This window comes from Notamacropus eugenii, chromosome 5 (genome assembly GCF_028372415.1).
Source record: "Notamacropus eugenii isolate mMacEug1 chromosome 5, mMacEug1.pri_v2, whole genome shotgun sequence".
Taxonomy (NCBI): domain Eukaryota; kingdom Metazoa; phylum Chordata; class Mammalia; order Diprotodontia; family Macropodidae; genus Notamacropus; species Notamacropus eugenii.
Genome location: NC_092876.1, coordinates 357,012,787 through 357,026,388, shown reverse-complemented (window position 1 = coordinate 357,026,388; position 13,602 = coordinate 357,012,787). Strand labels below are relative to the sequence as shown.

The window sequence follows — 13,602 nt, the reverse complement described above, 5'->3', positions numbered from 1 at the left end:
AAAGCTAAACGCAAAATGGAGGGAATCCATTTTAAAATTGTTTTTGAATGTGTAAGTCCTTGCCTTGGCCTGGAAGTTGGGAGACACTGATCTAGACATTATTAAGAATTACAAGTAATATATTTTGTAATAGGTGTCGATCATGCCATAAGCTAGAAAGAAAACAAGGAAAAAATTTTAATTATAAATTTTTGTGGGAGTTTTTTGGAGGAGGGCATGTGAATTGGGGTTCCACTTTTTACTCAAAGATTTTCATGATGTAGTGGAAGAACATACAATTTAGAATTAAAAGACCTGGATTCAAATTCTGGCTCTTTGATTAAGACACAGCCTCCTTGAGTCTCCCTTTCTTCAGTTGTACAATTAAAATTTTAGATTAAATTATTTCTAAGCTCTTTTGAAGTACTGTGATCTTCCCATACACAACTCCCAGGTTGTATTTGTTTGATTTGGGGTTTTTCTATTTGTTTGAATTCCTCTAACTTACTGGGTCTCTGTTCCCAACATCAGTCTACAAGACCTTGTGGGAAGAAACCCCTGAGCTTTACAACTTTTATCTCTCTTGATTTATCATGCAATGAGCTGACCTTTGAAGTCACATTGTCTTTCTTTTTATATTAAATTTTTATTTTTTCAATCAATGAAAATTCACTTTCTTTCCTTCCCACCTCCACCCTCCACCACAATTGAGAAAAAAAATAAAAAATCTGTTTCAAACCAGTATTGTCAAGCAAAATTAATTACCCCATTAGCCATGTCAAAAAAAAGTCTCAGTCTCCACTCTGTACTCTGAATTCATCACCTCTCTGTCAGGAAGTAGATAGCACATTTCACCTTGAGTCCTACATGTCTTCATTCTGTTGATCAGAGTTCTAAAGTCATCCATAGTTATTTGTCTTTCCAATGGTATTCTCCATGTCATCATCTTTAAATTCAGAAATCTGAACCTGGTCATATGCTAAATATCCCTCAGTTGTTTAATATCTTGTATCCTGGGAATGACAGCACTTTTGCCCAAAGAATGATCTCTATTTTATCCCCAAATGATAAGAAAATTATAGTTTTCACTTAATGGTTGTTAGAACAATTGCCGGGGGGTGAATGTTGGTGGGGAGGAGGTAAGGCTACATAGACTGGTCATATTCTTACTAAGAGTAACCAAGAATTAGAGGAATGCAAACAGCCGATATGTTTAATGTAAGCAATGTTTGAATTTTTAGACTGTGGTAAATGGCAGACAGTTTGACTGTGAAGATGTACGTCCAGAAGGGGAAGATGGGCTTCGTCAGATGTATCCACTTTACAGTAAGACATGTTACAAAGACTGGAGCTGTGATAAGCATCAGCAAAGCTCAGATCCTGGAAGATCCTACATCAACCCCCGAGAACATTACGTGTAATTATGGACATCTTGACCAAATGCTTGTTCTTATACTGGGAAAAGAAAACACCAAGCAGTGTATCTCTTAGCTCCCACTTCCATGGGGCTGGACCAAATGCATCTGGAATGTTGATGAAGGACTTAGAGTTGATTGGCCAGCCTCTGGCCTTGAATAGATTTTCCTCAACTACTGACTGTATCTGTGAATTCGAGTATAGCTCTGTGTGTGTATGTGTGTGTGTGTTTCATTTAAAAAAAAAAAGCCAGTAGCATTTGGCCTGCAATGGCATTTTCATTTAAAATTCCAGTGTGTGCCTGTGATAGCTGCTGTGAGTCTCCAGAAATAGAGCCCCAGCTGGCTGCACTAGCCTCACCGGGTTTCAGGCCTGCCAGCCCATTCATCTGTAATTCAAACGTGTAGAAAATGAGTTTAGAATCCATTCCACTAATTATTTCTCTGGGATTTGTCTTTCCCTGACATGCTTAATAAAATTACAATACCTGTGTACAAATAGAGACCCAAGGAAAGAGGCATAATTTGCTCTGTGTGGAGAAAACAACCACCACCACCACTAACGGGCGGGTGGGGGGGAGTGAGAGAGCAAGAGAGAGCAGCTTTCCAGCTTAAAGCTAATTGGAAGTTTTAACCCTTATCAGGCTGCTATATGTCTATTTCTTTTCAACCACAACTTTTTTTTTTTCGTTTTGGAGGCAATTGAAGTTAAGTGACCAGGGTTGTGCAGCTAGTAAGTTTCAGATTAGATTTGAACTCGGATCTTTCTAAGTCCAGAAGCAGTGCTCTATCCACTATGCCACCCAGCTATCCCTCAGCCATAACTTTGAAGAAAGAATTTTACTATAGAATATGACCTAACTACTCAGCTAATGCTTTCTATCCCCCTTTTAATCAGTGACAAGGTGTGGTTCTCTTCTTTTGTCATGGTTCCTATGAGACTCTCTATACTCCTCATAATATCCTTCCCAAATATTAGGTTCTCAGAACCTATTCTTAACTGTCCTTGACTTCAGCATCTTTTTCCCCCCAGTTTATTCTATCTGACATGTTCACCTTCTGCTACTGAAATCTGATCCAAGCCACTTAGGCCACTCCCAGACAACTGTCTTTGCCCATAGGTTTTGCCCTATGTCTGTATTTTATTCCATCCTTTCTTATCTTCTATGTAGCACCTACTTCAGAACTGCCTACTGCATTTCTGTGCTATAGAGACACCTTTGAATTAGCTCTTCGCTTTGAGGTCTAGTGGAAAGAGAGTTTTAAAACTACCAAAAGTCTACTTTTATATCAGATGTGTTCACAGACCCAAGCTCTACCTTTAATCCTCCTCAATCAGAGAGCTTTGAAGGGCTTCTGGTAGTTTACCTGGTTAGCCAGAGCAAAGATCATTGAATTTTCCATGAAAAAAAAAATGCTTGGACATTACAAAAATGATGGCCCTGATTTAACCTGTTTATTTAACCTGTTTTTTTAACCAATGGATTATTTTACTTATTTCAAATGGTCCCAAGTTTCCTCATTCCCTTTCAATATCTCTCAATAAAAGTGGGCAGAGCATGGGAGGAGGATGGGAGTTGAATGTATATACAAACATATGTATAAAAACTCACCAAAATACATGAAAGTTACTGAGCAACAACATCATGGAGTGTTTCTTCTTTAGTAGGTGTTTAAAATTGTGTGCTTATTTCTGTATGGAATATGTGGTCCTGCCTGATGAAATGTTAGACAAGATTAGCCTTGAGGTCACTCATTGCAACATGAATGAAAAGTCAAGTAAAGAATTGTGGAGTGGCCATTTATATGTTGGACCTCAGAAACTCCTAACCACCATTTTCTTAATTCTCTCTGCTCTGCATCATTCCCTGCCCATCTATAAATTATGTCTCAATGGATTATGGATGAGCTGCCTCCATTTAAATGCCTTCTCCCATAGCTAACTAGTCTAATAAGCAGTTTGCTTTTTTCTTTTAAGATGCATGATTTTTTTCCTGAAGTATACCCATAGATTTTTGCAGTTGTTGACCCTAGTTACTTAGGTCACAGAAAGTTTGTAATAGTGTTTCCTGGTGCCTTCTATCTGTTGTTTCTAAATATTGAACTGAACAGGAAGAGACTCCCAAAAGGGATATTCAGCTTTACCCTCAACTGAGAAATGTCATCCAAAAATGGCCTTACTGGTCCCTAAATTTGGGTCCCAGACAACTTGACGGTGTCCATTTAAATTTGGAAGTCTGGCTCTAAAAGGCAGGTGAGGGAGGCTTACAGAAGTAATCCCCAGCTGATATTGGATTACTCTTCCTATTACTGATTTAGTAGGACACAGTGAAACTAGAATAAATCCCCAGAGCACTTACCCGCTTAGACTGGCAGTTTTGCATTTCCATGGAAGTGTGCAGGCCCATCTTAAACACACATCCTTTATTGCTCATTTTGTAGGCAGCCCAGGCTCCAGGAGCAAATGCATTTGGTGACTGTAATAGCAACCCACCAGCTGCTCAGCAAGTCCCACTAAATGTAACTGCTTCAAAAGCTGGGATTGGCCAGATGTGTGAGAGATGAGTTTGGATTTTTTCTTAAATGACAGTGATTTACCCTTTCTCAGAAAGCCTTTCCCCCCCCTTTCTTTCTATATTTTCCATATTTGAAGACTTCTGTGGTCTTATGAGTACAATATGGAAGTCTTAACTCTGCTAGTCTAGGAAAAGATTCAGATTCTTTGATGCCCTCGGCATGGTGCCTTGCACATAGTAGGTTCTCAATAGGCATTTACTAAATAAATCCCTTAATTAGATTTCCTTATCTGCCCAGCGAGGGAGTGCATTTATTTTCTTCCTTCCCCTTTTGAGATGTATTTTCTAAAGCCTCTTCCATATTAAAAGACAGTATGTTTTTTGGTTGTTGGTTTTTACAAGCATAGTCTATTGTAGCCTTCTCTCATCAGACTCCCTGTATCGGAGTTGTATACAATGAAATATTTCCTCCATGTCTTTTCTTAAGAGCTGGTTTGAGGTATATGTATGTGTGCCTCATCAGGGTTTAAAATGTGAAACTTCCATCCCCATGAAAGTATGAATAGAATTTAACTACTTTAACAGAGTAGTTTATATCAATTTAGAAGCATAACAGGAGCACAATAAAGCCATAAGTACTTATACAATTGCCAATTCAATCGCCCCCCCCCCACTTTTTTGCATTTTGAATGACTACAAAATAGATTTGGCAACTCTTCTTGTGGTATATTTAAGTAATTAAAAATTTTCGGTTTGTTTTTATTTCCCTGATTCAATAGTAGAGATGGATAGAGCACCAGACCTGGAGTTAGAAGGACCTGAGTTCAAATCCAGCCTCAGGCAGTAACTGTGTGACCCTGGGCAAGTGACTTAACCCTGTTTGCCTCAGTTTCCTCATCTGAAAAATGAACTGGAGAAGGAAATGGCAAACCACTCTAGTATCTCTGCCAAAAAAACCCCAAAAGGGGTCACCAAGAGTCAGACATGACTGAAACAACTCAACTACAACAACAAAAACAAATAATGCAGAATGCTATTTCTGCACTTGGATAAGTCTCCAAAGATATCACCCTGTATCACCCAGGCAAGATTAAGAATTATTATTAACTCTACATGAGTCAGTCCTCTTTGTATCTGATGTCTGAATCTCTTTGCCACTAAATGCTATTCCAAAGTATCTATCATCTTTCTCTCATCATGACTAAATTATTTACAATTTTTAAATACTGTCACTAATAATGTGTGCATTTGTTTAAAAACTAATATTATAGGCATCTCTCGTTATGTTCTCTATCCTCTATCTCATCCTCTCTTAACTGCCAACTTTCCCCATCCTTGGTCTTGCCTCTGCTTTGCTTTCCCATCAAATACAAAAAATGTCTACTGTGGAAAGAGCACTGGCCCTGGAGTCATAGGTTATTCAGTCGTTTTTCAGTGGCGGTTGACTTTTGGGGTAGGTCACTTATTCTGCCTAGTCTTCAATTTCCTCATCTGTAACATGAGGGTGCTTAGACTAGATGATCCCTGTCTAGCTCTAATATATTGTGCTTCTCTGTCCCTTTCCAAAGATTAGTCATCTTGGTTGCTAATTCAGATGTATTACCAGCAGGTAAAGACAAGAGGGGCAAAAGAATGTAGCAGAATTAGAGAGAGGAGCCTCTTCTTCCATAGGTCAATGATATGCAAGGGTCATATTATATCTGGTTTTTTGGGGTTTTTTTTTTTTGCTTTGTAACACGCCCTGCCATGGGAAATGTATTGCTGCTCGTTAGGGTTTATTCTTGTTCCATTAACGAGATCATAGGATCATGGGGTCATACCTGTGCAACTGAAAATGGGGCCACAATATATAGAGGTCAAAGTGTCATCTACACTTACAACCTACAACCATGGATTCTCATTCATACTCACATTCAAAAATGTCCATATTCATTATTGCCAAAGGTGATTCCATTATCTCTTAATGCTTTGCTTTTGTGGGTGCAGGAGGGAGGGGGAGGTAATGTTTTTCCTTGAATTTAAATCAGTTAAGGAATACTCAGAATATTTATGAACACAGAAGGCTTTGCATGTACACATACTTACATATGTCTCTGTCTTTCTACATCTCTGTATATGTGTGTATACATATATACATATACATAAATATGTGTGTGTATACACACACACACACACAAAGAGAGAGAGAGATGGACAGATGCATAGACATTATTGAACTGGACAGACTGAAATGTTAACGTTTTCTAAAGGAGATGAGAATATCCTGGTATAATAGAGGTTTTGAAATGAAAATCTATCTCTGATGGCCAGGAAAGAGGTACATATAGAACTCTAGAGCATCTTTCTCAGTACTATTGATAAAAAAAAAACAAAACAACTATGTATCCTTTTGTAATTTTGTGCTGAAGAACCATTTAAGATAACAGGGTTGTGAAAGTAGCATTTTTTAAAATATCCTCAAAACTACCTCTTTCAAGTTTCAAGGGATGCTCCCTGATTCTCATATTCAAAGGTCAGCTATGAAAGAATTTGGTCATCCTCTAACTTCTAAAATATCTCCCCTCCACCTCCTCACCGCACCCCCACTCAGACTGGAGAGTCCCAGTTATTGGAAGTCTCTCTTCCTATGGAAGGTGATGCATTCCTTGCATCCCTTCATTGGATGCTCTTCTTTAGACCTCCAGTTTCATTTTGTCCTTCTTGCAGGGCATGAGCCTAACTGCCATCCAGCTTTCACCATCCCCATCCCACATCTAAGACCTTTGTGAAGAAAACTGACTTTTCTGCCATTTGCTTAGTGAGCCAGTATGATCAGGAAATAAAGTGAGTGGCAGATTCTTTTTCCTAGTTGTACCCTGATTTCTCAGTGCTTTTAATATTTTAAGTACAATTCCCCAAAATGCAGTGACAGTCAATATTGTTGGAGATTCCCCACACACACTCAGTCTCCTTTGTATAAACTTCCTGTAATTTACCAATTCTGTTGGACATTTCACTGCCCAGAATAATTTAGACAGCCCAGAGTGTTCTGAATTTAGGGTCAGTGGACCTAAATTCAAATTGTACTTACCACCTGTTTGACCTGGAGCAAGTTGTTTAACCTCACTGAGACCCAGTCTCTTCATCCACATAACAAGGAGAATGGACAAGATAATAGGCAACTTGCAAGGTACCCTTTTAGCTCTGATTCCCAGGCCATAGTTATCACTGCTTACTCTTGCTTCCAAATTATTTATAAAAAATATTGCGAAAACTTAGTTCCTGTAGGGCTCCTCAACTGTTTATACTTCTCTAAATTCAACAAGCATTTATTACATAATACTATGTGCTACTGGGGATGCCAAAAAAATAAATAAATGTGGGGAGGGGGGTGCTACAGTCAGGGCCCTTAAAATTCTGGTTTATCTTTATTCTTTGCTTCCTTCTCAAAACCAGTTTAGGTTATAATATCTGCTCCAACTACTGATTTTTCCCCCCATGACCTTTAGCAATTTCCTTAAAATTTTTATACCTCCATATCTCCATATGTAAAATGGTGCTTCCCACCTCACCATTTATCAGGACAAATAAGTGAGCTGGTATAGTGAAAAATAAAATGCTATGCGGTGCTCCAAGAGGAGTGAGATTGATAAAGTTGTATATGATAGCATAGCTAATTAATTTGCAAATATAAGGGTAACTTGATGGTATGATGGATACAGTACTAAGTCTGGATTCAGGAGAACCTAATTCAAATCTGACCACAGAAACTACCTGTGTAACCCTGCACAAGTCATTTAACTTTCCATTTTTCTCTTCAGTAAAACGAGCTGAAGAAGGAAATGGCAAGCCACCCCATTGTCTTTGCCATGAAAATCCCAAATGGGGTCACAAAGCTGAACAAATTCTGCACTGTCATGTGCTCACCCCCCTCCACAGCCCACTTTTGCTTTCTTTTTACAGCTAAAAAATTGTCTCTGGTCAAGTCTATTCTGTCTTCCACATTTTATCCCATTAATAACCTACACAATGTCCTCCTTAGGTTATCTAGGTTTGAAACTTTGTTTTAAATTTAATTGTTGAGATCTGCATACTCTCTCATGACTATGTCTTCTTTGTAAAGATTAGAGAAATTAAATCATAGAAAGACAGGCTGTCCCCATGAAAAGAGAGTCAGGAGCTAATGAATTTATACTCTGCCTACATTACTAACTTCCTGAAAAACCTCATGAGATCACTGTCACCTGTGTCTCTTTCTTATTTGTATATTGAGTTTGACGATGCTTGTCAGTTGCTTTTTCCATAATATGATGGTTTACAAGAACTGAGCAGTAAGTGTTATAAAAGCATTTTGTAAATTCAGAGTTCAGGAATAGTTTGTAGACTAATAGAACCCCAGTGCTAAATGTCAAAGGGACTTCAAAGACCATCTAGTCCAACCTAAACTTCAACAGCATACTTTTCCACACCACATTCAATATGTGGTCACCTAACATTCCCTTGAAAACCCCAGAGAGAGTAAACCCACTCCCTCCCAAAGCAGCCGACTTCCATTTTTATTTAGGTCTGATTGTTAGGCTTTTCAAATATGATGTCCTACTTACATAGTATCGTAGATCTGTTCTCTAACCCAACTCTTTCATTGTACAAATAAAGCAGGAAAGGGAACAAATATTCACATAGTGCCAGTTATGTACTGGGCACTGTGTTAAGCACATTTACAGCTATCATCTCATTTAATCCTTGTGACAACCCTGCAAGGCAGGTGCTGTTATCCCCATTTTATAGTTGAGAACCTGAGGCAAACAGAGGTTAAATGACTTGCCTAGAATCACATAGGTAGTAAGTGTCTAAGATCCAAGCTGAATTCAGGTCTTCCTGATTTCAGGCGCAGAGCTCCATCCGCTGTACCACCTTGGTGCCTCTCCAAGGTTTTGAGGTGAGACTTCAAGGTCAAGCAGAAGATTCAGAGGTAGCATTTATATAGGATTATAGCTCTAGAACAAGAAGGGACCTAGAAGGTAGCAAATCCAACCCTCTCATTTTATATCTGATAAAACTGAGTCCCACAGAGTTTAAGAAACTTATCTGAGTTCATACAGATATTCAGCATCAAAGGTAGGATTTGAACTCAGGTCCTCTAGAGACAGTACAGCTTCCACTGTACCATTTTTTCCAGTTCCAACAGCTCCTCATATGACATGGCTGTCCTTTTCCTCATCTTCAGAAGGTGTTAAAAACTTGTCAATAGCCTTCTAAAAAAGGCACACCAGATGTATCACAATGCTGCATTTGTGGGTCTGACCAGGGGAGAAGAGTTCACTATAATTATAACTTTCATTGTTCTGGATAGACCAGTAAGGCAGCCTAAAACCAGGAATGCAGCCTAAAATACATTTTTGTTTGTTCATTTTTCCAGGGATTAACATGTAAAATTGTTGATTTGTAAGAATCCACTAAAGTACCCAGGTATTTTTCTTATAAATTATTATCCATCCATATCTCTCCCATTGTGTACTTATGCTCAACCCAAGTGTTGACTTTTATATATATATTCATATTTAATTACATGTTTAAATATTTAGATTGATCCCTTTGTATGTCTTTGGGGGTCTTGAGTCTTTCAAACTATCTCTCATTTGCATATCATTTTCAATTTTGCTAAATATGTCTAATAAACCAAGTAATTGATTCAAAAGAGGTTTCAATAGAACAGAGTCCTAGAGCATTCCACAGAAGACCTCTCTCCAGGTTGACATATATGTGTTTGTCACCATTATTTGAGTAGGAATCCCAACTACTGTCATCAAGCCCAGATTTCTCTATATCACATAAAAGAATAGGCTGAGAAGCTTTGTGAAATGCCTTATTAAAATCTAGATATGCTGTTTTTCTGGAATTCCCATTAGTCTGTTAATAACATCATCTAAAAAAGAAAATGGCCTTAATCTGTACAACTTGTCCTTGATAACCCATGTTCTTAGTGATCATCATTTCCCTCTCTAAATGGTGATCACAAACCAATCCTTCAGTAATTTGTCCTTGAGCTTTGTCAGTAAAAGAAATCAAATTCACTGGCCTATAGGTAGAAGAGAACATCTCCTTTTAGAATATCAATATCACAGAAGGAAGAAAGGAAGAAAGAAAAGAAGGAAGGAAGGAAAAGAGAGGGTAGGAAATAGGACGGGAGGGGCTATATATACAAGCAAAAAATGACAATACTTATCCTCAAGAAGCTTACAGTCTAATGGGGGAATGGGGGAGACATCAAGACAACACGCAAAAGAACTAAAAAGCTAGGGGCAGGAGTGGGAGTTAAACCTAGAGAACTTAGAAGAGAAGCAAAGGTGGCCTATCTCTTCTTCAGTAGCCACTGTACCCTAACAAACTAAAGGGTACTAAAGGGATCTTTACCTTTAGCTCCAGCTTGGTCTGACCTATCTATTATTGATGTTCATTCTTATACAGCTACATATCCAGTGTTTTGCAAACCTTAAAGTACTGTGTAAATGTGAACTTCAGTGATTTTCTTTACATTGTTTTTTAGAATGCTGTTTGTTGATGGAGAGCCTGTGCATTCAAACCAGTTTCTTTAAACACCTCCCTCTTTTCTTCCTCATTACAATAATTAGTGGTTTGCTTTTTTTTTTAATCAAAACTTTGTCTTTCAGGATTTCCTTTCTGTCATATAGCTATTTCTCTTAAAGAATCTCATGTATATTTCAACATACTATATTACACCTTTATTTGAAATACAAATTCTGCACTAACTTGTTAACTTTGAGATAGTTAAAGATAGTTTCTAGTTCATTGGAACTACTTTTTATTTTGATGAATCCTATGTAGAAAGATAACAATAGCTGTATCTTTTGTGGAAAAAAATATAAGTATTCTTTTAAAATAAAAAAGTGAAAGGTTAGCACTGAAATGTAGGAGGGAAGGGGAGGGTAAGTGGACCTTCAACTGTGAAGAAAGTGCTGAAGTGTGTAAAAGGTTAGATTGAATTATGAGATTTTATAATTAGACAGATGCTACATAGTTATTTGTAGATGGTGCTTATTTTTAAGTTACCAGAAATTGACTTTTATTTTTGCACTCTTCTGAAGTGTATGGCTTATTGACATATTTTGAATAAACATCTTCACTACCAAGTGACAAGGTTTGTCATACTTTTATATTTCTTCCTACCAAATCAACAATGTGACTTAAAGACAATTATATACAACATACAACCTTGACTCCAAAAATGTAAGAGTTGTTGTTTTTTTTGTTTGTTTTATTTTCTAAACACAATATTCTTACCTGAACCTTACTGAATGGTTCCAAAGAACAAGACATCTTCCAGGAAAGAAGCCCTATAAACAGACTGTTCTTCAAAAATTATGATTTTTTTTGTAGTTTCAAGTATGCTTTTGCAATATTTCTGAACATTCTGAAACCACTAAAGGATGTATCAGAGCACACAAGTGATTACTTGAATTGCTTACCAAAATACCCTTAACTTTGCTGCAGAATCATCACATATACCCCACCTAAGTGTGTTATAATGCCCTCTCCTCCATAAATCCTCCAGGTCAGGAATAATCCTTCTTCAGATTTTAAATAGTACTTTTTACTGAGACTGGGCCCTTAAATTTTTTTTTTAAATTATAATTAGCTTTGCATGTGTTATACCCCATCTCCTAGAGACCTAGACTATAGAGGCTTAGTAAAGATAGAGAGCACAGCTATAAGCAGCAATTTGTAGACACCACCACACACCACCCCTACATCCCCAGCAGGGTTGGGGGGAGAGTACCATAAGGAATACACAGAACATGACACTCCCTAAAATGCTTCTGGGGGCTGCTGCAGATTGGAGTTAATAGCAGGCCAGGGAAGAACTCACCCTGGGTCATAATTCCCAATCCTCAATCTAGTAACCTCATTCTTAATTATTCTTGCTTAAATAAGTGTGAAAAGAAGTTATTTCTGGGATGCTGAAGAAAGATTTCAGTTGCTGGCAGCACCCTCTAAATTTTGCTTCTCTGGAACAAATCCACACTGTTCAGCCCTAGTTATGGTTCTAGCAGGGGCTATGTTTTATCCATCATAGTATTTTTTCCAGGGCCTTGCACATAGTAGATGTTTATTAAATGTTGGTAAACACAGACTGAATTATTTGGTACATAGCTATGATCTCTATGTAGTGCCAAAATAAAGAACAATGGAGGTTTGGCCTCCAGAGCTTCAACAGACCAATTAAATCAAATAAAGCGTAGGTTGATTTAGTCCCTTCTCAGATATGCCCTCTTTCCTGTTGGCCAAGCCATCACCCTAGTTCCTCTCCCCTTCCTGGACTGTTACAATAGCCTTTTAATGGATCTCCTTCACTTTACTCCATGTTCCAAACCACCACCGAAATGATGCATGCGAAGTTTCATTTTAGAATAGCTCAGTGGTTCGAGGCAGCTAGGCGACACAGTGGTTGCGCCAAGTCTGGCATCAGGAAGACCTGCGTAAAATCCAGCCTCAGATACTTACTAGCTGTGTGACCCTGGGCAAGTCCCTTAACCCTGTTTGCCTCAGTTTCCTCATCTATAAAATGAACTGGAGAAGGCAATGGCAAGCCATTCCAGTGTCTTTGCCAAGAAAACCTCAAATGGGATCACAAAGAATTGAACATTGTTGTTCGTTCTTTCTTCTTGAATTGGACCGATGACATCAGGAGGGTGATGTCTTGACTTGCAAATGAATTGTATCTAAGTGAGGCAGAACTGCAAATTAACAGCTTCACTCTCTTCTCCAGAGTCAATGGAATTTAATGGTGAGACATGGGTCAGGATGACTGACTAAAAACAACTGAACAATGAAATTTAAGTATGATTTTGTCCCTCCATCCAATAAAGTCCAGTGACTTACTATTGCCTCTAGAATCAATTATAAATTAATTTGGCATTTAGAGCTATTTACAACTTGGGCTTGTTCTCTTGTTCTAGTCTTCTAACACATTACTTCCAGTCTTACCATCTTCTTTTGTTGTTCCTCACATATGACATTCCTGCTCTATGCCTTTTCCCTAGCTCTCTCTTATGCCTGACATAATTACCATCTTCATTTCTACATCTTACAGCTTTTGACTTCCTTTAAGACTCAGCTCAAACACTGATGAGGTTTGGGGTTGAGGTTAAGAGTGCTGGGACCCTAAGAATGCAAAGGTAGAGTTGCCTGGAATGAATTCACACACTCAGCCATCTTTCAGTCAAAAAACAATTTATTATAATGCCAATAGAAGTGAGTAAAGTCCCTTTGAGGAACCTGCACCCTAATGGGGGTGAATCTAGAGCTTATATAGAAAGGGGCAGGGAAAGGAATGCCAGGGATGCTAATTAGGTAATCTAAGGGTCCAGGTGTCTTTGAGAGCTATGGATAGGAAAGAGTACAGAATATACCAGACATTGAGGGAGGTGTCAGAGGCATGGACCTTGGGGATCTGGCACCAAAAGAGTCCTTGGGTCAGCCAGGTACAAAAATCCTTGGGCCAGGAACCCCTGTGTCTGCTCTGATAAGGGAATTACAGGGTCAGGCCTACAACAAGGGAACATTTTCTCACAAGGTTGGGAGAAGCTGAGTTACTTTCAGAGACACAGTCTTAGGGCTTTGGGGGTTCCACATTCCGCCACTGCATCAATACCACCTGGCACAGGAGACCATTCCTGCTCACCACCAGCTAC

At 38.5% G+C, this 13,602-nt stretch overlaps 1 protein-coding gene across 1 annotated transcript in view; it reads left to right on the top strand.

Annotated features, from left to right (window-relative positions):
* Positions 1-11,047, top strand: part of NECTIN3 (nectin cell adhesion molecule 3) — a 300,234-nt gene extending 289,187 nt beyond the window's left edge. Inside the window, exon 9 of the mRNA XM_072614045.1 lies at positions 1,221-11,047. Within this exon, the coding sequence (XP_072470146.1) occupies positions 1,221-1,400 (180 nt within the window). The 3' untranslated portion in view covers positions 1,401-11,047. The remainder of the gene's footprint in view (positions 1-1,220) is intronic.
* Positions 11,048-13,602: the final 2,555 nt, after the last annotated feature.